This window comes from Saccopteryx bilineata, chromosome 4, assembly GCF_036850765.1.
Source record: "Saccopteryx bilineata isolate mSacBil1 chromosome 4, mSacBil1_pri_phased_curated, whole genome shotgun sequence".
Classification (NCBI taxonomy): domain Eukaryota; kingdom Metazoa; phylum Chordata; class Mammalia; order Chiroptera; family Emballonuridae; genus Saccopteryx; species Saccopteryx bilineata.
In genome coordinates, this window is record NC_089493.1 from 60,802,393 (window position 1) to 60,825,876 (window position 23,484).

At 43.3% G+C, this 23,484-nt stretch overlaps 1 protein-coding gene across 1 annotated transcript in view; it reads left to right on the top strand.

Annotated features, from left to right (window-relative positions):
- Window positions 1–23,484, top strand: part of MYO1E (myosin IE) — a 239,662-nt gene that overhangs the window by 159,857 nt on the left and 56,321 nt on the right. Inside the window, exons 10-17 of the mRNA XM_066275467.1 lie at window positions 3,075–3,271; window positions 6,252–6,332; window positions 6,648–6,734; window positions 9,716–9,802; window positions 11,195–11,362; window positions 12,898–12,983; window positions 15,053–15,134; window positions 21,158–21,264. Of these exons, the coding sequence (XP_066131564.1) occupies window positions 3,075–3,271; window positions 6,252–6,332; window positions 6,648–6,734; window positions 9,716–9,802; window positions 11,195–11,362; window positions 12,898–12,983; window positions 15,053–15,134; window positions 21,158–21,264 (895 nt within the window). The remainder of the gene's footprint in view (window positions 1–3,074; window positions 3,272–6,251; window positions 6,333–6,647; window positions 6,735–9,715; window positions 9,803–11,194; window positions 11,363–12,897; window positions 12,984–15,052; window positions 15,135–21,157; window positions 21,265–23,484) is intronic.

Sequence of the window (23,484 nt, forward strand, 5' to 3'; positions counted from 1 at the left end):
GCCTCCTCTGAGCACACTCGCACACGCCCTCATGGAAATTCACAGCCTAGAAGTCAATATGAGAAGCCCTATAATTTCAGCACCAGGGCAGCCACTGAAGAAAATACGAGGTCATAAAAGGTTATACTTGAAAAACATGGCATGGATTTTTCCCAAAGCAAGTACTGGATTTCCTCTCGAGACTTCTTAGCTGTTTCCCTAAACTTGTGGTGTTGATTCTTGGTCCGATTCCATACCTCGTTTTTTGAGTGCCTGCGGCCATTCACTTGTGCCTCTTCTACAGAAAAGCTGTGAGCCATGGAAGTACATAGGGCATGTTTCTTTTTCAGTCTCCTTTGTCTGTTTTTGTCTCAAGGACCCAAGGACTTAGCCGGTTTTGTTATATTTCTTTAGCTATGATCATTAAAATAATAGCATAAACTTTTCCACCAAATACTTAAACTCTGTCCCCATGTTAGCATGGTTATGGGCCTGGCTGAAGCTCATATTTACAAAATAGACAAAGTGGTGCTAATTATTTGTTGTATCAAACCAATCACTGTGTAGTTACCATGAAGAGTGAGCGGCCCTGGTGAATATACTATAACATTGACAACCATGGTGTCAAGTGAGATACGCATGTACCTGACTATCTGCCTGGTGATGGTGATGATAATCGCATTATAGCTTTCCTTCATGAACCTCCTATATGTCAGACACTTTGGTAAATGGCTCTGAATTCTCACAACAACCCTACATGTGTCCAATCTGATTTATGGGAGTCTTAATGTCTTTGCTCTGTGTAAAGGCAAGTTTCTGTTTAGTATAAGATACATTCAGGTTCCTAAACACATATTTTAACATTATAACTAAACTATTGGAGGCTGGGAGGAGGATAAAGAAGGTAGAAGAGGTCAAATACATGGTGACAGAAAGAGACTAGACTGTAGGTGATGAGCACATAATGCAATATACAAACGAGGTATTATAGAATTGTACACTTGAAACATATACTGTTATTAATCAGTGTCACCCCAATAAATTGAATTTTATAAAACTAAACTAAAGGAAATGGCCTTTGGCAAATCAATGCATCTGATTTTGTTCACACGCCCACTGTAAAAAAGAAGCTCTTTATCTAGTCAGCATTTCTGTGAAACACATAGGTGATATATACCTTGTTCTGGCATTACACTTTTTCAAAATGCATTCACTGACTTAATCTCTTTGGAAGGTATTCGCTGAGAAATGTCAGCCTGTTCATTCTAACACCATCTGTGAAATTCAAACACATTATCCTTTATTGGGAGGCTTGTGATTTTTGAGCATTATCATAAAAAGATCTTTAACATTTTATCAGAGAATTTTGGTAAAGCTTTATGTAGAAAAAGAAGACTCATATTCTGGTTTAGGATTTTGATTTGTGGCCCTGGCTGGTTGGCTCAGCAGTAGAGTGTCAACCCGACATGTGGAAGTCCAGTGTTTGATTCCTGGTCAGGGCTCATAGGAGGAGCGACCATCCGCTTCTTCCCCCTCTTCCTCCCCCTTCTCTCTTGTTCTCCTTCAGCCATGGCTCAATTGAATTGAGCACGTTGGCCTGGGCGCTGAAGATGGCTCTGTGGAGCCTCTGCCTCAGGCATTAAAAATAGTTGGTTTCAAGCGGCCCCAGATGGACAGAACATCGGCCCCAGATGGGGGTTGCCTGATGGATCCCAGTTGGGGCGCAAGTGGGAGTCTATCTCCCTTCCTCTCACTTAAAAAAATTTTTTATTTGTGTCTGTAAAAATCTTTCATTAATATTGGAGAAAATCTGAGCATCCTTTTATGCCCAAGGATGGTATCACTTAGCATGTTTTTTTGTGTTGTTTTTTTTTTCACTTAGCATGTTTTAACCAGGAAAAAAAATCCCACTTATATCACTAGCTATCTCCTTGGAGAGTTTCACAGCCTGAAACAAGTTGCTGAGCCATGGAAACTCAGCTTTCTTACCTGAAAGCCACAAACTGCACCACCTCATGTCCTTGGGATGGGATGGGTGTGCTGTGATACGAGTGACAGCAGCACCCTGAATTTCATTCCCTACCCCAGGCCCAGAGAAATCTTGTCACACCTCTCTCCAGAAGCCATCCAGGTCCCACCGACTCCAGCACTTATACCTACCTAGACCATTCATTCATTGGCCTCCGCTATTGGAATTTGTCCTAACCTTTTCATCACGTACCTTAGCTTTCAGCTGTAGCCAGTGTTGGTCTGCTCTCTGCTCCTCACCTTCACACATTCCTTTCTCCTCTCTCTCTTCCTCTGCATCTATTCGAGTCCTGCCCATTCTTTTAGGCCTCGCCCTAATCCCGCATCTTCCTAAATCGAGTGGTGATACCCTTCTGTTCTGAATTCCTCCCAGACCTTATTGTCTGTGTCACGTGTATGGCTTTTAGTAGGCTTCTTTATTTGGCAAACTACTTTTGCCTTCCCTAGATTGTCTTCAGGATGATTCTTAAATATTTTGTGTCCTGGCTTGTCTCTTTAGCAACCTGAAGCGTGGTAACTACTCAAAAAATATGCGATTGGTTGTCATTATTAGTTTGATGATAATCAGGCACTTCACGTAGTTTGGCTGTGAAAACACTGTACCAGAAAGGAAGAAAACAATATCTGATTTGGAGCCGAAGAAACATTTCTTGATTTAGTTCCTTCAGGCCGTCTTACTGCCAGTTGGGAGAGATGTCTGTTTTCAGCATTGGCTGTGATCTCAGTAGGGGGGATTGGTGTGCCACCCACCCTCTGAGGTCCGCTGATTTGTGTTACTGGAAGTCTCGGTCGTTATAGGAATTGACTTGTGCAATAGAGCAGCTATAGGGAGAAACGAAGTGGATGGATGTGTGTGGGATTGCTAATAAGTGGTCTTCACTGGACTGACAGTTCCCGGGGCCTAAAGATGGCGCCTTGTGTGTGCGTGTGTGTGTGCGTGTGTGTATGTGCAGATGCACACAAATATTCAAAAATGCACACACACAGATACATAAGTGCTTTCATGTTTGTGAGGTGCATTGTTAAAATTCTGAAAGACAATCACGGTGTATTTTGTTTTTTGGTAGTTTTGGCTTTTCCTGCGTATCTCCTGGGGATAAACCAGGACCGGTTGAAAGAAAAGCTCACGAGCCGGCAGATGGACAGCAAGTGGGGAGGCAAGTCGGAGTCCATCCATGTGACCCTCAACGTGGAGCAGGCCTGCTACACCAGGGACGCGCTCGCCAAGGCCCTGCATGCCCGAGTCTTTGACTTCTTGGTAGACGTAAGTCCACAAAGTGTGGCATTGCTGATGCTTTGTATTGTAGCTGTAAGAATTAAAACGACTGAGGGTTTGTGTTCATGTTGTGGCTCGTTCCTCACAACCCATTACCTTACTCCTCTACTTTTTTACACTCATTCTGGGACCACTGAATCCTGCTTTTACTTCTAGAATTCCCTACCAAGACACTAAGACGGTAACAGTTTCTTATGGACAAAATACAGGGTGGGGCAAAAGTCGGTTTACAGTTGTGCATATGGAATGTAATCTAATAATTAATAAGTAACAAGACAAAAGTAAACTCTGTTTCACATACTCACACCTATAAACCAACTTTTGCCCCACCGTGTATTTTATAGAGGCAGGACTGAAGACCAAAAAGAGAGGAGACCCATGGACATGAAACTTTCTTGATTTTGAGCCTGAAGATTTAGGAATGATGTGTTTGTCATCTGTCGCCATGTTACAAATCAATTCAAAATTTAGTGGCTTAAAACAAGAGGCATTTATTCTCTCGCTTGAAAGAGACTTAGCTTGTTGGTTCTGATTTAGGGGTGAGATTATAGTCAGGATTCTGGTTGGAACTACAGCCATCCCAAGGTTTGATTAGGGTTGGGGGTCCAGCTGCAAGATGACACACAGCTGTTAGAAGGACACTCAGTTCCTTGCCACGTGGTTTTTTTCTCTTGAGTTGCTTGAATATTCTCATAGCATGGCAGTTCAGTGCATGATCTAAGGGAGACAGCGGACTGCCACGGATCTTTTTAATGTCCTCATCTTGGACTCAAGTATTGCCACTCTGAAATATTCTGTTCATCAGAAGTAAGTCACTAAGTACAGCTCACACATAAAGGGAGAGAAATTAAGTTCCACCTTCTGAAGGGAGGAATATTAGAGACTTTCTGTACAGTCAGTCCTCCATATCTGCAGGTACCACATTCGTGGACTCAACAACCACAGATTGCAAATATTCAAAAAATTAATGCACGTTATGTTGTGGCTGACTATATAGTTAGGCCCACAACGTCTCTGTCTGTACTGAACATGTACAGACTTTTTCCTTGGTATTATTCCCTAAACAATACAGCATAATAACTATTTACATAGCATTTACATTGTATTAGTTAATTTAAATAATATAGTTATTTTAAGTAATATAGAATGTGTGTACGCTATATGCAAATACTATGCCTTTTCTTAAATGATGGAATAATCATATATGTACATATTTATATATGTATTATATAACACATATAGATCCTGCAAATTAGCCTTTCAGCATTGTGGCACCACCAGTGACTCTCTAAGTTAATCACTGCAGCTTCTGAATGGCAGAATAATAATAGCAAACACTTACGTAGTGCTCACTAGGTGCCAGATACTACTCTTAAGTATTTTAGAAAAATACTAACTCATTTAATTCTTACAAAAACCCTATGACTTTGGTATTATTATTTCTGTTTTACAGATAAACTAACTGAGACACAGAGAGGTTAAGGAACTTACTTAAAGTCACACCACCAATTAAACCCAGGCCATTGGACAGTGCTCTAGCTCTTCTACTTCTCTGCCTTTTATGCAATCACGGTAGAAAGAACCCCAGGGAAACCTTAGTGAAGGGCAGCGGCATGGCCATTAGATCCAGAAAGCCTGTTTACACCTGGGCAACAACATCTCTAAGGCTTACAGTATGATTAGGTGTGGTTAGGGTTGGGTAGGGCAGGGCAGCACAGGGAAATTATTCTCTGTACTCCTTGTGGATTGCTTGGGAAGGTCAAGGTCATGCAAAACATTAGCCATGTTTTTAACTTGTCCAGAGCCCTCATTTTACTGACAAGTGACTCTTAGGCCCCAGTATGGGTGGCTTTGCCCAAAGCCATCCAGCAAGAGCGTCATGAAGAACTGAGACTGGAACCCACATTTTCTGTCTCTATTCAGTGTACCTTCTGGTACGAGGCTGCGCATCTTATTTCCTGTCCATCGTCCCTCGATTTTTTGTGTTGTACGAGGGGATGGACACTCCATGGAAGTGACACTAAGTAGAGCTGACACTCACTGAGCACTGACTGGGGACTAGGGACTGGGCTGTGGACTCATTATTGCTCAGTAGCTCACAAAAGATGATTGCCTTTTAATTTTTTGGCCTGGAAAACAACTCTGGTACTTCAAGATTCATCCAGGTATTCACCACCTCCAGGCAGTTTTCTCCTATGTCCCTCCCTCCCCTGCAGTCCTCACTAACCCCTCTAACCTACACTACCCTCCTGGCGTCACATCTGTTCCATCGAATTGCGCATCTCTTCTCACAGTGATCAAGAACACAGATTTAAATTTACTCCCAGGCCCTCCCTCTTCTGCAGTGTGATCTGGGGGACTGTAATGTTATCACTGTTGTTACAAGAATTGCAGTGAGGCTTAAATGAAACAACACATAGAAGGCACTTAGCAAAACCCGGAACAGGTGAATGTTAAATACATGTAAGCTGCTTTTATTTTCATCACTTTAATGCTGACTCCTGGTATGATTATCTGTAGTTAGCTCACCCTCTCTATAAGCTCCTGAGAACAGAGGCTGTCTTCTTGACATCCCTGGAATATTCCATTAAGTGATCATTAAATGACTGTTAAGTGGGGTTCTGTACGTGAAATAGTTTTTACTTTGATCATCCAAGATGACATTTTCTTCCAATTCTCGAGACTTCCTGAAGAAAACTAACTCTGCCAAACTTTAATGGTTTTTTATCATTAAGCGAACATTACTTTTTCCTATCATGATAGTTTTTTGGGCGTCTAATGGTTTCCCAAAGTACTTGACGTTGCACTAAGACCTTTTGTAAGCTGTAAGTCACCTGTCTTCTTATTCTCTGTTTCCAGCAAGCACTAGTATATTCTGTGTACAGAATTGCTTCCCTTTCCCCTATGCATGTCCATTTTCAATATGAAAGTAAAGGAATTCATTTCCATGTTGGTTACTTTCTCCTAGTCCATCAACAAAGCGATGGAGAAGGACCATGAAGAATACAACATTGGTGTCCTGGACATCTATGGCTTTGAAATATTTCAGGTACGACCAGTTTGAATTGGGGGCTGGGGAGGGTGAGGTATTTCACCTGGCTTGAATAAATAATTAATTCTAAGCAATGAAAAAAAAAAGAAAAACAACCCTGAATTTTTGCCCTGGTGTGAGTTCTTTATGTCCCTTTACCAAATTAGTTTCTCCTAAGTATAAACTATGCCGCTTTCTCCTGATGCCTCCAACATTTCTGTTAAGGCTTTTCAGATTGAAACATCTTACTATATCATTCAAGAAAAGACTTCAAAATGATTTTGCAGAAATAATTAATGGAAATAACTTTTTCTTTTTCTTTTTTTTTTGTAGAAAAATGGCTTTGAACAGTTTTGTATCAATTTTGTTAATGAAAAACTACAGCAGATTTTTATTGAACTGACATTAAAGGCAGAGCAGGTGAGCATTCCCTCTTCTTCCTCTTGCTCTATTTCTAATTGGTTTCCTTTTAAAGGGTATAGATTTCTCTTTTGGTAATAGATTCAGATTTGAGTCTTATCTTAGGAAATGTACTTAATAGCATCAGGCAGAAAAACCACATGCCACTGTGACATTTTAGTCTGAAATATAAACATCATCTGCTACATTTGCTTTTTCCTTTAAGCAAATGATGCTGTAAAGTTGGACTTAGGACTGGCTGCTTTTACTGCTCTCTGATTCATTGACTGAGTGGAAAACGGGAACCTGGTTCCAACCCCAATTGTCTATGACAGTGGTTTTTAACCTTCTGGGGACTGGTGACAGTAGGTTAATTATTTTGGGGATGACTAAGGCAGAAAGCAGCCTGAGTGTAAGTGAATATGACTAAGATCATTGGGTCTGTAATTTTCATACAACACCAAGGTGGTTAACTCTTTCGTGGGCCAGCACGAAACTTCTGGCCAACTTGCAGCTGAAAAACATGGCTTTCTCAGATTGCTTTACTTCCAATTCTTTCTAGAAATAAATGTGTCTTGAACAAAGGTTCAATTCTGGCTTTAGCTAACATGTCTTGTCTATAGTTTCTTTTAAAAGTCCTGTTCCGGTTCCCTTTTATTCTGGATACCATATTTTTTTTTATTCTAAGGTAACTTTAACAAAGAACCACACACTAGGTGGCTTGAAACAAAAGACTATCTTCTCTTAGAGTCTATAATCAGTGTCACCAGAGCCACATTCCGTTCAAAGTTTCTGGAGGAGACTCCTTCGGTGACTCTTCCAGCTTCTGGTGGCCCCTGACAGTCCTTGTTTTGTGACAGCATAACTTCAGTCTCTGCCTCTGAGTTCAGTAGGCATGCTCAGTGTATATATAAATGTCTGACACAGTGGTTAGATTAAGGGATCATCCTCAATCCAAGATGATTGCACTTGTGAGATCCTTAGCTAATTATATCTACAAAGATCTTATTTCCAAACCTCACATTTTGAGATTTTAGATGGACATAAAATCTTGGGAGGGACACGTTCAACCCACTCCACATATGAAAAGCTGTTTTGGGAGCATTTAGTCATGGAAGCGTTCATGCCTCTGCTTAGGGACCCCAGTGATGAGTGGTTTTCACATAAACCTCTGTGCTAGAAAGCTAACCTTCCTCCATCTCACAATAGCTAGAGCAGAACAACCAAGGGAAAGCATGTGATGGGCTGAGACGGGAAAAGGTAGGCAGAGGCTAGATCGTGTAGGAACTGTGTAGGGCCTGGCAGAAACCTCTGATTTTATAGCAGGTAGGATGGGAAACCATCGTGGCATTTTGAGCAGGGAGTGACATGGGTTGTGTTTTGTGTTTTTGAAAAGGTCACCACTCTGGCTTTGTTAACTTAAGGTGTGGGGTGAGACTGAGAAAGAAAACAGGAATGAAAGTTTAAAAACCAGTGAGGAGACTGGTGCAGGGGACTGGGCAGGAACCGGTGGGGGCGTAGACATTGATGGTGTCAGCAGAGGGGGTGACACGGTGAGAGGAAGTCAGAGTCAGTGTATATTTTAAAGACTAAGTCAGCATGATTATGCAAAAATAATTAGCAATAAGCTAAGAAGGAAGAAGAATCAGGGCTGATTGTTGCCTTTGTATCTTGAATAACGGGGCCACTGGCGAGACTGTTTTCTGAAGGGCACGATTAGGAGAGCAGTTGGTTGGAGACGGTGGGGAAAGTAGAATCAGAACTGTACTGAACAAGTTATAATTGAGAGGCTTGTTTTACATCCCAGTGCAGATTCCAGAATCAAATATATAAGGTCTACTGGAAAGTTCTGTCCGTTTCTATCACAAGTTTCGACACGTACGCATGTTTATTTGGCGCATGTGTGCCCATTTTTATCACTTAATGTATACATACTGACATAGCAAATTAACTAAAACAAAGTTGATTCACGTTAGTCTTATGTGTGAAGCCATAGTGTACCCGTGGCTACTGATAAAGTTCATTTACGCCACTGTAATTTTTACGAATTTCAACAAGGAGGAAATGCTACAGAAGCATGTCTGTCGCATCCACCATATCTCCTGGACTTAGCACTCTCCGACTATCACTTGTTTTTGTCCTTACAAAATTTTTTGAAGGGCAAAAAATTCAAAAATGAAGAAGATACTAAACACGCACTGGTTCAATTTTTCGCATAAAAGATAAAACATTTTTCAAAAATGGGATATACAAATTGCCCTCACGCTGGCAAGAAATCATTAATAATAATGGCAATTATATTATTTAATAAAGTTTATTGACGGTAAGAAAAATTTGTATTTTGTTTTATTCCCAAAACGGACAGAACTTTCCAATAGACCTTATATATGTGTCTGGAACACAGTGGGAAAGTCTAGACTAGAGAAATTAATTCAGGGGTCATTAGCCTATAGGTACTGTTTAAAGCCATGGGATGGACTGAAATCCCCTAGAGGAGGAAGGTTGAGAAAAGGAGAAGGCTGGAAGCTCAAGCCCTGAGATTCTGCATCCTGTGAAGATCGGGAAAGATGCTAGCAAAGCAAGACCAGGAGGAAGGAGGAAAACCGGGAGAGTGTGGTGCTGTTCATCGAGTTAGCCGAGCACCGCACCGAGTGGGGGCCTTCCCCTTGAGTGCCGGGATGCTCACCTGCACTGCTGTCCTGTGTTGAGATTATTGTGAAACAGTATGTCTAAACCATATTAAATGGCCATTTTTGAGTGTCAGAAATGATTGTGTGGTAAAAATTTCATACGGTTTGAATTGAGTAAAAATTATATTACCAAGCAATGGAATCTTCCTTTTCTACCCCTATTAGAAAAAGAAAATTAAAGTTTCAAGTTTTTGTCAAAAGGCATTCCCGTTTTTCTCGCACAGTGATTTATGTGCCTTTGATATCCGGATGTGCCGAGTTCGGCTAGCCTTCACTGGGTAATAATGTGAGTTCTCACCTCCTCTCCTACAGGAGGAGTATGTCCAAGAGGGAATAAGATGGACGCCCATTGAGTACTTTAATAACAAAATTGTGTGTGACCTCATTGAGAACAAAGTTGTAAGTATCGGTCCTGTGTGGTTCTTCACTGCTCACAGGTTCACATTTTATGACTTTTTCTTCGCTGTGTCATTATTTTAGAATAGGCAAAGTGACAACTCTGGTTTACATGGAATTTTAGCAATTACATTAATTTTGTGGGTACTGGTATGGCAGAAAGTAAAGTAATAGGGTTTTATTCTGATAAATACGAACATGTGTATACATGTAAAATGTCAATTTATAAATAGAAGTTGACACTGAATTCTAAGAGAAGATGACTGTCATATGTGTTGATGGTTTAGCATATAAAGAGACATAAAATTGGTCCTGCCTTCTAGATCATTCATATAACCGCTAGGACTTGAGCCCTAGAAATTATTTAAAAGAAAACAAAAAGGAGCCTGACCAGGCGGTGGCGCAGTGGATAGAGCATCGGACTGGGACACGGAGGACCCAAGTTCGAAATCCTAAGGTCGCCAGCTTGAGCGCGGGGTCACTGGCTTGAGTGTGAAATCATGGACATAACTCCATGGTCACTGGCTTGAAGCCCAAGGTTGCTGAGTTGAGCAAGGGGTCACTCGCTCTGCTGTAGCCCCCTCCCCCATCAAGGCACATGTGAGGAAGCAATCAATGAACAAGCAATCAAGAACTAAGATACTGCAATGAAGAATTGATGCTTCTCATCTCTCTTCTTTCCTGTCTATCTGTCCCTATCTGTCCATTTCTCTGACTTTCTCTGTCTCTGTCAAAAAAAGAAAAAAGAAAACAAAAAGGATGTAGACAGAGGTTTCTACAGTATGGTTTTTGCTTTGTTTTGTTTTATAAAACAAAACTGGAAACAGTGAAAACACCCATAGACATTTCAGTCATTAAGTAAACTATACCATATCAGAGCCATGAAATATAGCCATTAAAATAATAGGTATGAAGACTGTGTAAAACATGAGGATTGTTTACAAAATAGTGCTGTGTGGTGATAAAAGCAATGCATGACAGAATACATCCACTGTAATGTGTTAAACCACACCTATAGGGGTTATGGGCTGAAAGCGGACAATAAGAAATGAATTAGAGTCAAAGGAAAATGTTTTAATTTTTCTTTTAGGTTTTTAAAATCAACATAGTATAAATAAGATTGAGCAGAAAATGATCTGTGTATTACTTCTGAGTAGAACTTTGGGGAGTTAAATTGTTTTCTTTGGAAAATGGACTTTCCCTCCATCATTAGATCTAAGTGGCGACTCCCACTTGGGATTATTAATGACATTCTTGCTCAAAGGGAAAGAGTGACTTTCAAGATGGTATCTTGAATCTAGGGAATTATTTCCTTGCTTAAGAAAAGGCCTGATAAGCATTGTATGAGTTGAGAACAGTCACTGAATCGGGGCTTTGGCTTCATGGTCCTTTCAGAACCCCCCTGGGATCATGAGCATCCTGGATGACGTGTGTGCCACAATGCACGCGGTGGGTGAGGGCGCAGACCAGACGCTGCTGCAGAAACTCCAGATGCAGATCGGGAATCATGAGCACTTCAACAGCTGGAACCAGGGCTTCATTATTCACCATTATGCTGGAAAGGTATGGCCAGAGAGCCAGGGTCAGCGGGAATGGGGAAGCTATCCTTTTCAATGTCTACAGCTAGTGCTCGACTTACGACCACGATGGGTTCTGACAGAACGGTTGTAACACGATTTGGTCGTAAGTTGAGTAGGCTATATGTACATACTATGAAATGATATTATAAAAATCTTTAAGTCATATTTTATCATAATTTTCTTTCATTATTGTTATATATCATAATTTTCTTTGTTCATTTTATGCCATTTGTATCATCTCTACACCATTTTGTTTCTTATTTTTACATTCGTCAGGTTTAAGTAAAACACTGCCTTACCAATACAACTGGTTTAATATTTGCAAAGACAATTTCCTCTTGGTAGACATCTTGGGAGGGGTTTGATGAAAAATACCCAAGACACAAAACACAAATTGCGGTACCAAGTCTGGGATAACAGTTGAATGGTGCACACGGAGATGGTAGTGCTGCCGGAATCTGGTCCGCACTGTCATACGCCCAGCTGGGCAATACTTGTGCTGCCAGACGCAGAGCAGTCGTGGCTAGCGATTGTGGTCGTAAAGTCGAATGGTCGTAAGTTGCATAGGTCATAAGTCGATCAATATTTGTACTTGTTTTAAGCCTTTGGGTCTGTCATCTTTTTTCTCATGAGGCAACTGAAAACAATGCCCCTATAGTTTCATCTGCCTCACTGTGTTTTATTCATTCGACATTGATTCAGTCATTCAACAACATGGGACTTACAAAGTCATATTTGGGGAGGCAATACAAAAAACAATATACTATGTACTTTTAAATCACAAATTAACCTGGTACATACATTAACTGCTGAAGGCATAGATTTTCGGTCTTGCCTCTTGCAGCACTCACAAGGCTTCATTCCCTGCCTGCCCATGCCTACTAGGAGTATGAGTAAGGATAAAAGTTCACATTTGGTGTTTGTTCTCATAAAACGTATGATTGTTGAGGGCCTCCTGGATACCAGCTTTTGTGTGGGTGCTGGTGATAGAAAGATACATCAAGGTTATGATATTCAGGGACTTACTAGTCCTGTGGTCTCGCCTTTCATCCCAACTAATCTTTTGTTAACCCTAGTCTCCAAGCATGAGTTCTTGGCCGAATTGATCCAACTCTGACACCATTTGTAAGAGAAATTGCAAAGCCTTGGATGAAATGGCCCATTGCAATGGATTAATGAGCAGACGGAATTTTTTATTTTATTGTCTTAGCTAGAATTTAGGAAAAAAGAATTAAGTTTATTACTTAAACATGCCTAGGAATTCATTGCAAAGGGGATATGTGAGACGTAGCTCCTCTGGGCCATGTAGGCAGCCAAATACCATTCATCAGCATCCACCGGCCATCACCAGCTAAGTGAGCGAACAAGTTAAATAAACTACACACAGCTTTGATGTGACTGATCAGGATGAAATCTGGAAATATTCACATTCTGGTAAGAATGGCCATGTCTACTTGGATATTTTCTTCAATAGAAGACTTAAAGGATAAAATTGGATTTCTTTCCATTCCTGGCCAGGTGTCCTATGACATGGATGGTTTTTGTGAAAGGAACCGTGATGTGCTTTTCATGGATCTAATCGAGCTTATGCAGAGCAGTGAGCTGTAAGTGTGTTTCACCTTATCTGACATGGAATATAGGTTTGTTCAAATGTCCAGTATTAAAACAAACTTATGGAGTGGTCAGCATTTTGTTTCTTTGGGCAGTTGGGTCTGAATCGTCATTGGACAGTTTGGTCTCTCAACATAGCCTTTCTTTCTCCGATCTCAGCCCACCCTTGCATTCCTAACACTCCCCCCCCCCCATTCCAAGTGCAGTCTGCATGCCCCTCAGGGCCCCTAGCCTCATCATTTCAACACTATTCTGGGGGAGAGGTAACCAGCGTGGGGTTGGGTTGGGATGGCCATGTCTGACTACCTAAGAGTGGAACAGTCTGGTTCTATGATACAATGCCCTTGGAACATCATCCCAAGAATTTTCTGTGGTCACTCAATTCCTTTTCTAATGGTTCATGGCTTTAAAAGACCCAATTAACCTGAGTCCCTGAAGGACTTGGGAAATGGCTCAAGAACTCTGGAAGGGGCAAGTCAAGAGGGATTGCCTCAGAGCTTTCTCTGCCAAGACCCTATCTAAGCTATAGAGGGAGAAGCAGTGGAGCTTTGCCCTTGCAAGCTGCTGGAGCTCTCAGGACCAGCTCTGCTGTCTCCTGTCCTCCCCTCTTTCCGGTGAAGACTCCCAATGTCCTGGGAAATGGATAGGGGCATAATTTACATAATATCAAGGTTAACTTACTTAATCAACAGCAGCAAGTCTGATAATTTTCTAAGAAAGGCCTAACCTAACTATGATGCAAGCAAAACCGAGTCCCTTTCCAGCCTGGTCAGCAGAACTCCGCTCCATCCCGCTCCCCCACCCTCCCCGCGCCTGCACCTCCTTGCACTCACACCTCTGCGCTTCAGAGATTCCGAATTTCTTTTCTTTTGAAAACAGAAAATCGACTTGTTTCTTCTCCCTTAAAAGGTCAGGTAAGCCCCCAGCCCCGGCTTGTGAGCATTAGGACAGGTGCAGACATGCTTTCAGAGTTTTTTGTTTGCTTGCTTACTATTTTATAAATTAAAATTACTGGCAAGTTTGAGATCAGTTGATACTTCCATATAAACTCCTATCCTATAGACATGGTCTATTGTTGATTAAATACATTTGCCGCAAAAAATCCATAATTGTGTCTGGTCACATTAAAAGTAGATTGCTGGGCCTGACCTGTGGTGGCGCAGTGGATAGGACATCGACCTGGAATGCTTAGGTCGCCGGTTCGATACCCTGGGCTTGCCTGGTCAAGGCACATATGGCAGTTGATGCTTCCTGCTCCTCCCTCCTTCTCTCTCTCTCTCTCTCTCTAAAAGTGAATAAATAAAATAATTAAAAAAAAAAAAAGTAGATTGCTGGGCAGAATTTCTAGAAAAATCAAGATGCCCAAAGATCCATTTAGGAGGAATTGAGTTTGAGTGTCAGAATACTCATTTATATGAATCACTTTATTCAGTGAGTCAGCAAATATTTATTGAGCACTTACTGTGTACTGGGCTATGTGCCAGACAGAAGAGTCACTAAGTTGTCTAGGACATTGTCCCTGCCTGGCAGTGTGCTACTGGCATCTAGTGGGCAAAGGCCATGATGCTGTGCAATATTCTACAGTGTGTAGGACAACCCCTCTCCCCTGTACCCCCCAACAAAGAATTATCCAACCCTAAATCCCAAGTGTCCATAGTGCCAAGGCTGAGAAAGCCTGCTTTAGAGCAGGGCAGAAGTCTGCATTGGATCCAGACACTGGGTACAAGTCCCTGTGCTCAGGCCTGTCTGTCTTATCTTAACTCAGCAAACCCATACTGTGTTGTGTCCTGTCGTGGTGTGCCTCAATTCCCATGAGCAGAGGGATTCAAAAGGCGGAGTTTTAAATTTTATTTTTAAAGTTTAAACTCTAAAAGGCTTATGTCTTAGAATTCCTCCTCTGTTTTTTTCCCCCGTTGCTTACTTTCCTGGGTCACATCTTGATGGCTTGTGCTTTGAGTCAGATGGCCTGTCCGTAGCCAAGGCCACACGCGCCTCTCCGTTCTCTGCGGAAGCAGGCTGTCAGTCCTCTGACTGCTGATCCGTTCTCTTTCTCCTCCTCCAGACCTTTTATAAAGTCGTTATTTCCGGAAAATCTGCAAGCTGACAAGAAAGGGCGCCCAACTACTGCCGGAAGCAAAATAAAGGTTTGTGCTATTTGGGGACGTTTATAGATTCCTATAAGAGGAAGGGTTTTCTAGGAGTCAGGAACCGCACCCCTGAGCCAGGATGAGGTCAGTGCGATTAACGGATTGGTTTCAGGTGCCCAGAAGTCATGTTGCACTTGCTGAAAGGTCGCAGGGTGCAAGCCGGATTGGGCTCGGCTGTACTGAAACCCCTAATGTCTATTAAGTACCTCAGAGCTGAACAGGGAGCAGACGATAATCAGCTACTTTCTGAGAGGAAATGGCTTTAAACTGAACCTGAAAGAATTCACATTAAACTATCAGAGAAATTTTATGATTCAGAGCCACATTCCAGGTTTTGATGACTGTTTTCCAGACCAGACCTCAAAACTTGCCAATTATGGAACTTTATGTACTTAGAATTCTACTGGGTTTTACAGGGGCAACTTGCCTATCCCCCTTTGTCGAAGCCCCCCGCCCCTTTCTGAGGGTTACAGGCGCATCTGGCTCTGCAGTGTCTTCAAGCCAGGAGGAGTTCCTACAGTGTTTCTCGGGAGCCCCTCGTGGGGAGAGCACTGTGTTATCTGAGCCATTGTGTGACGAATTTAGAGGTGGTGTCAAAACAATCGTGTAATTCTTCGAGAAATAGTCACTTAACTATTTTTTTTAATCATATCAGTTAAAACCATTAAAAAAAAAAATGCAAGTTAAAGGTCACACCAGTTTTATAATTGACGGGCTCACCAAATGATTGACAGCAGGGCTCTGGGGTCCCATCACCTGTGTTCGCATCCTTTGCTTTTCGTAGCAGCGTGATTGGCAGCAAGCTACCCGAACTCAGTGCCTCTTCCGCTTTATCTGTAAGATGGAGATCTTGGTGCCTCTCTCCAGGGGGTACTGTGTGGATTAAATTCAGTAGTACATGTAGGGCATTTAGCACCCTGCCCGGAAACAATAAACACAAAATGTTTATTATCTCTTTTTTTTTTTTTTTTTTGTATTTTTCTGAAGCTGGAAACGGGGAGAGATAGACAGACTCCTGCATGCGCCCGACTGGGATCCACCTGGCACGCCCACCAGGGGTGAAGCTCTGCCCACCAGGGGGCGATGCTCTGCCACGACCAGAGCCACTCTAGTGCCTGGGGCAGAGGCCAAGGAGCTATCCCCAGCGCCCAGGCCATCTTTGCTCCAATGGAGCCCTGGCTGCGAGAGGGGAAGAGAAACAGAGAGGAAGGAGGGGGGTGGTGGAGAAGAAAATGGGCGCTTCTCCTATGTGCCCTGGCCAGGAATCGAACCCGGGTCCCCCTCACGCCAAGCCGACGCTCTACCACTGAGCCAACCGGCCAGGGCCTGTTTATTATCTCTTACTACAGTCACTACAATCTACTGCCAGTCCCCTCCTCACAAGCCGTGCTTATTCATTTCTGCTTGATTTGGTGGACACATTTTTGTATACTGTCCATTCCCCCTCACTGTCTTTGTGTGTCCAAATCCTACATGTCCTTTTCACAGTGCTCTCCTGGATTAAGCCCAGCCTTATGGACACCACGGTGGTTATTGTTCTGTTCACTCACTCGCTCTGTCTTCTCTGAGTGTTTCGCGCACGAAAGGCTGCCTCCCCAGCCCTGGAGGGCAAGAACAGGGGCTGGATAAAGGAACCCATCACTGAAACCTCATAGCAATGAGAAGATTCCAGTCAAAAGAAGCCTTCGGGTTTGGGGGAAGCAGTCAGATGCAAGCTGTGTTTTGAGCTGAAGGGAGGAGTCCTCTGGGATTAGGGACAATCGTGTTCAAAGAACTAGAGAAATTTAAATCTCTGGATTGAGTTCCCTGGAGCAGAGCATTGAGGGCAGAGAGCAGATGCAATTCTCATGAGGCCCCAGATATTAATGTCTGCGTGAGGCTTCTGACTCATGCATGCACTTCAAGGTTAAGGATTAGCTGTGGGCTGAAAAATCTAGTCACAAGACTGTCACATTCAGATCCAAAGGGCCCAGATCATCAAGGTCACAGTGACTCACTTTCAAGCGGTCTGGATTCTCAGTGGAGCTTGTTTCCTATAAAAAAGGAGGGTGGGGTTAGGGGCCCTTTTTTTCTTCTTGGAAGACTTGACTCCTTTCTTTCCTTCATTGCCTTGTCTAGTTGAATGCTCAAAATTGCCACCTTCTGGATGTGCTCAAAATGCTCAGGATTTCAAGGCCTTCAAGGATTGCTGTCATCTGGGGTGGTCAACCTGGAGTCAAGCCACTTGACTAGGGGACACTTACTGTCCATATTCTCACCCAGTGATACCCTCCTTGGTGGATGGCGTGACTGGTGTCATTCTGCCGCTGTGCTCCCCCACGGGCACGGCCTTCTCCCTGGTTCATATATCCCCTGGCAGACACCTCTCAGAGATGCACAGCCGAGCCTCCGTCTCTTATCCCTTCTGTAGCCACAGTATTTTGCAGACGTTAAGTATCCGGTTGATATCACCGAGGTGTAAGCACTTAAAGGGATCTTCAGTTCCTTGGGAGAAAAATGAACTTAAAGGTAGTTTTAGTGTTGGTTATTTTATTGTATTCTAATTCTCTAAAATTTAAAACTGAGCTATAAAATTTAATTAATAGAATATGCATTTGATGAGAACTCTCCTTATATGATTGTAAGTAATAATATTCTACATTTAATAACACTTGGTGCTGAGGCTTCACTAAATTCTACATCATGTGTGGACACGGCCAGTTTTAAAATGAAAGCCAAAGATCAATGCTATAGGGCAATGGAATCGAGCTCAGAGCTGGCAAAGCGGACTGGGCTGCAGCAGCTTCAGAGTGAGACTTGGCCTCTAAAGGAGAGGACGTGACAGGCGCCAACACCATGTGACGACTGGACTGGCTGACTTTTACCACCTATTCTAACCTTTAAGATAGTACAGGTCTTCTAGTTCAGCCTATTTAGTGTACAGATGGGGAATCGGAGGACCAGAGCAATTTGGTGATCTATCATGTAACCAAGACCCGAATTCAGGCTTGCTAATAATCTGTGTTGAGGGTAACACAAGGAGCTTTTGCCCTAAGCCTTTTCTCACTTGCCTGTCTGAAGATTTTGAGTCGCACTTCTGTTGGGCAAGTGCTTTGGTAGGTCATGGGCTCATGGACTCTTCTTGCCTGGAGTCAGGGTAAATCCAGTTACTGCTTCCTGACCACCTCAGGGAGCATCTAAAGTTGACTTGTTGCTAAATTCAGGGTAATTGTCATGGTTAAGATGTAGTCCTGTTTATTGAAATGGTTATCCCACAACATAAAGGCTCTGTCTGATCCTGGCTTAATTCTTTCACATCACACTAGATTATCCCATAGCCTCCTTAAAAAGTCAGGGAGCAGTGTGGTTAAGAATCAGACTTGAGCCTGACCAGGCGGTGGCGCAGTGGATAGAGCGTCGGACTGGGATGCCGAGGACCCAGGTTCGAGACCCCGAGGTCGCCAGCTTGAGCATGGGCTCATCTGGTTTGAGCAAAAGCCCACCAGCTTGGACCCAAGGTCGCTGGCTCCAGCAAGGGTTTACTTGGTCTGCTGAAGGCCCGCGGTCAAGGCACATATGAGAAGGCGATCAATGAACAACTAAACAACTAGTTTTCGTTGCATTGCGCAACGAAAAACTAATGATTGATGCTTCTCATCTCTCTCCATTCCTGTCCGTCTGTCCCTGTCTATCCCTCTCTCTGATTCTCTCTCTGTCACTGTTAAAAAAAAAAAAAAAAGAATCAGACTTGTTAGCTCACAGACTTGGGTTCAAGCCTCAACTTCATTGCTTATTAATTGTGTTCATTTTGAGCAATACTTTATTTCTTTAAGGCCCTGTTTTCTCATCTAAGAAAGGGGAATACTAATGGAAATAGTAGCTGCCTCTTAGAATTGTGAAGCATAAATGAGAAAATCCATGTGTCTAGCCCATGAGGCATATTCAGTAGTGTTATCCATTGCTGTTTTGAGCTAGAGAGAGCTATGTCAGGTGGCACAGAAACTTAGTCACACTTGCCTCTTCGTTTTCTTAACGCTAAGGTGAAAAGGTATCCTATTAAATGCTTAAAATTAAAGCTCTACTTGGAAATTATAAAGGCTTTTTATTATTGTTGATTAATTGGTTTTAGAGAGACGGGGAGAGGGAGAGATAAAGAGAAGCATTCATTTGTTGTTCCACTTGGTCGTGCATTCATTGGCTGCTTTCGGTACTTGTCCTAACCGGGGATCGAAACCACAACGTTGGTGTTTCGGGCTGATGCTCTAACCAACTGAGCTAACCCACCAGGGTTGGAAATTGAAAATTTTTAATTAAATTTAAAAATATTTTTAATAAAAATTAAGAGTACGAGGACCTTAAAAGAAGCTCCGATACAAACAATCCCTCCCCAACTTCACCCGGTGTTGCAAAGATCCTCAGATTTGTTCTCAAGTACAACCTACATCAACAAAGAAGATAAGAGTCAGTTTACTCTTTCCTCATAGGGTTTACTTTGGTCAGGTAACTTCTTCAGCTTTGGCCTTGACCCCCCAAGCATTGCAAAGAATGCTATATATTCTGCACATCTCAACAGAACTTGATTCACCAGTGAACATCTTGCTTTGAATGTACCCAAGAGTTTTTCTCAAGGGTTTCAGATTTCTCAAACCCGTGAAAACAGAAAAGCCCTAATTGAGAGAGGGTTGTCTACGGCAGGCGCACCCCTTCCGCTGACTTTGTAATGGTTTTCTGGCTTCGGAGCTCTGTTTTGTGTCTCTGTTGCCCTTCCGAGGTTTTCTCCCTCCGCACTGACTTGCCTAGGAGAGTAATGGGCCTGTGCCCGTCTTTGGACCCACAGGGCGTGCTCAGCTCAGAGGAGGAGTGGACGCTGATGTAGGTTCTGCTCCTATTTCTTCACACCGCGTTTATGATTACTTATGACTTGAAATACTTTATCAGTGATTTCAGCTTTATGTGGCTTTTTCTGCTTAAACCCAGTTCCTCTCTGGGTACCCAGGGCTTGGGTAGTGAGAGATGACTTGATACTGAGTAGCTGAGCTTTGTGAAGGTGTAAGTGACCTCTCAGACCACCAGGGCTCAGAGGCAGCAGGTTTGTAAAAGGATAGGCTGAGGAAGGAAGCAAATGAAATGTCATATAAAAAGGCTTCTAAATTCTGAGTTTTTTGTGGACCTCACACCTCTAACTATGAATTTCCATCATTTTGATAGCAGATGCTTCATTGGTTGGGTTGCCAGAAAAGAGGGGATTTTGCTGGTTTATCCTGGCAAATAATTTGCCTCTCCACCCCAAAAATGTGGACAATATATTTGTAAAATTAATTTGTTAATAACTGTCATGCCTCTTTTTTTTGTTGTTATTTTGGGGTTTTTTTTGTATTTTTCTGAAGTGAGAATAAGGGAGGCCGAGAGTCAGACTCCCACATGTGCCTGACTGGGATCCACCCGGCATGCCCACCAGGGGGCGATGCTCTGCCCATCTGGGGTGTTGCTCCATTGTAACTGGAGGCATTCTAGCGCCTGAGGCAGAGGCCATGGAGCCATCCTCAGCACAGGGGCCAATTTTGCTCCAATGGAGCCTTGGCTGTGGGAGGGGAAGAGAGAGATAGAAAGGAGAGGGGGAGAGGTGGAGAAGCAGATGGGTGCTTCTCCTGTGTGCCCTGGCTAGAAATTGAACCCAGGACTTCCACACACCGGACCAACATTATAGCACTGAAACAACCAGCCAGGGCCTGTTTCTCATTTTTAAAATGATCTATGAAAATTTACTGGGTGTTAGTTTTATTTGTTTTTTGTTTGTTTTATTAACTGTACTAAAAAGGCCTAGTTGCTTTCAAAAATCTAATGTCAAACCCATTTGAGAGTTAAAAATTATTGTTAAAGTCAGTAGAGCTATAAGAAAGCGCAGTATACCTGAATGAAATTGTCACGAAGATTAATTTCTAGCTATCAATTTCCACAATAAAGTTTCACAGATCTCCTTTAAAAGCTCGTCTGCTTCAGAGAGTTTCATGTCTTTAATGGATGTTATTCTTCCTTTCTAGAAACAAGCCAATGACCTTGTGAGCACCCTGATGAAATGTACCCCTCACTACATTCGCTGCATTAAACCAAATGAGACCAAGAAGCCGAGAGACTGGGAGGAGAGCAGGTATGAGGAAGACAGCAGATGGAGGGGTGGAGGCTGCCTTCCGGAGGCCCCGGCACGTCTCCCCTCTTCTCAGGATGATGGGCTGTCCCACACCAAAGGCAGAGCAGTTTAAATGATCTTCAGATCATGTCCTTGTGTCTTTAACTTTTCCAGGACAAAGACTATATATTTTTTTCTTCCCTTGCCCTTTCTAAAATGTTAGCAGTGCCATTCGGTTCAGAATTAGCAATTTATAATGTTTATCTTGGCTAGTCTGGGGGCAGATGGAAAAAGAAATACTTTGACACCGCAGAGTCAGGATGGTTTTAAAATTAGTTTGAGGCTCTGGGTGGACATTCTTAGTACACTCAGCTCCTCATCGGCACCCACAGGATGTGGCCTAGAATGCTTAGCTCAGGGTTGAGAGTGAAGGTCCAAATTGCTGGTTACAAAGCAATCCCTCATTTACTGTTGCTCATGAGGACACTGGGGACATGCTTCAGCTTCTGTAGTTCTCCGACTGTGTTTATGAGCAGAGTGACTCTCTGGGAGGGAACAAGTCGAAAGGAGACTTGTGGAACACAAGCATGCAAGGAGTCCTGTCCTGCCTGACATCTGAGGAGCTACATCACTGATCCTCCCACAACGGGCACTTAGGGGCGTGGCCTGTACTGGATGGAATCATGGTTTCGAGTAGGAAAATATTAAGATGATAGCTAGAGCCTGACCAGGCTGTGGCGCAGTGAATGGAGTGTTGGCCTGGGACGCCGAGGACCCAGGTTAGAAACCAAGAGGTCGCCAGCTTCATAACCCCAAGGTCACTGGCTTGAGCGTGGGATTATAGACATGACCCCATGGTCGCTGGCTTAAGCCCAAAGGTTGTTGGCTTGAGCCCAAGGTTGCTGGCTTTAGCAAGGGGTCACTTGCTCTGCTGTAGCCTCCTGGTCAAGGCACATATGAGAAAGCAATCAATGAATGACTAAGGTGCAGCAATGAAGAATTGATGTTTCTCATCTCTCCCTGTCTGTCCCTCTCTCTGTCTCTCTGTCTCACTGTAAAAAAAAAAAGATAACTAGAGAATACAGTTTTTCCATCCAGCTGGGGGAGCCAGATGCACATTCCTAAGAGGCCTGAACCCACTGTTCGCAAGATCATGGGAAGCAGGGCTGGGGAGAGACCTTCTGGGTGACTTGGACCACAGAGAGGATCCCACCATCATCCTCAGATAATTAAGTCCCTGGACTTGAACATACCAGAATTGCTATCTTTTTTTCTGTACTCTCTTGGAAAAAAGTAGATAAACTCTTAGGTATCAAGTGACTTAAAGTGAAACGTAAAGAGGAAGACCAGGATTAAAATTCCGAGTGGCTAATTACCTCTGAGAGACACACGTGTAGGTCCATTTCCCACTCTGCCAGCAAGATCCTTTCTTTTTTGTTGTTGTTGTTGTTTTTTTTTGTATTTTTCTGAAGCTGGAAACGGGGAGAGACAGTCAGACAGACTCCCGCATGCGCCCGACCGGGATCCACCCGGCACGCCCACCAGGGGAGATGCTCTGCCCACCAGGGGGCGATGCTCTGCCCCTCTGGGACGTCTCTCTGCCGTGACCAGAGCCACTCTAGCGCCTGGGGCAGAGGCCAAGGAGCCATCCCCAGTGCCTGGGCCATCTTTGCTCCAATGGAGCCTTGGCTGCGGGAGGGGAAGAGAGAGACAGAGAGGAAGGGGGGGGGTGGAGAAGTAAATGGGCGCTTCTCCTATGTGCCCTGGCTGGGAATCGAACCCGGGTCCCCTGCACGCCAGGCCTACGCTCTACCGCTGAGCCAACCCGGCCAGGGCCGCAAGATCCTTTCTAACCCACAGCAGACAGGTAGTACTGGATTCTTCGTTTTTTGGTTGTTTCTTTTTTTTAATGTTTATTGTATTGATTTTAGACAGAGAGAGAGGAAGGGAGAGAAGAAGAGAGAGAGAGAGAGGAACATTTATCTGTTCCTGTGTGTGCCCTGACCGGGAATCAAACCGGCAACCTCTGCGCTTCAGACAATGTTCCAACCAACTGAGCTCTCCGGTCAGGGCAGTAATTGATCCTTTGTGTATGTTGTGTGCCATTGAGTCGGCTCCAAATCCTGGCGATCTTATGAATGAGTAATGTCCACAATGTCCTGTCCTCAAAAGTCCTGCTCAGCTCCTAAAAACTCATGCTTGTGCTTCTTCTATGGAGTCCAAGAATGTGCATTTTTAAGA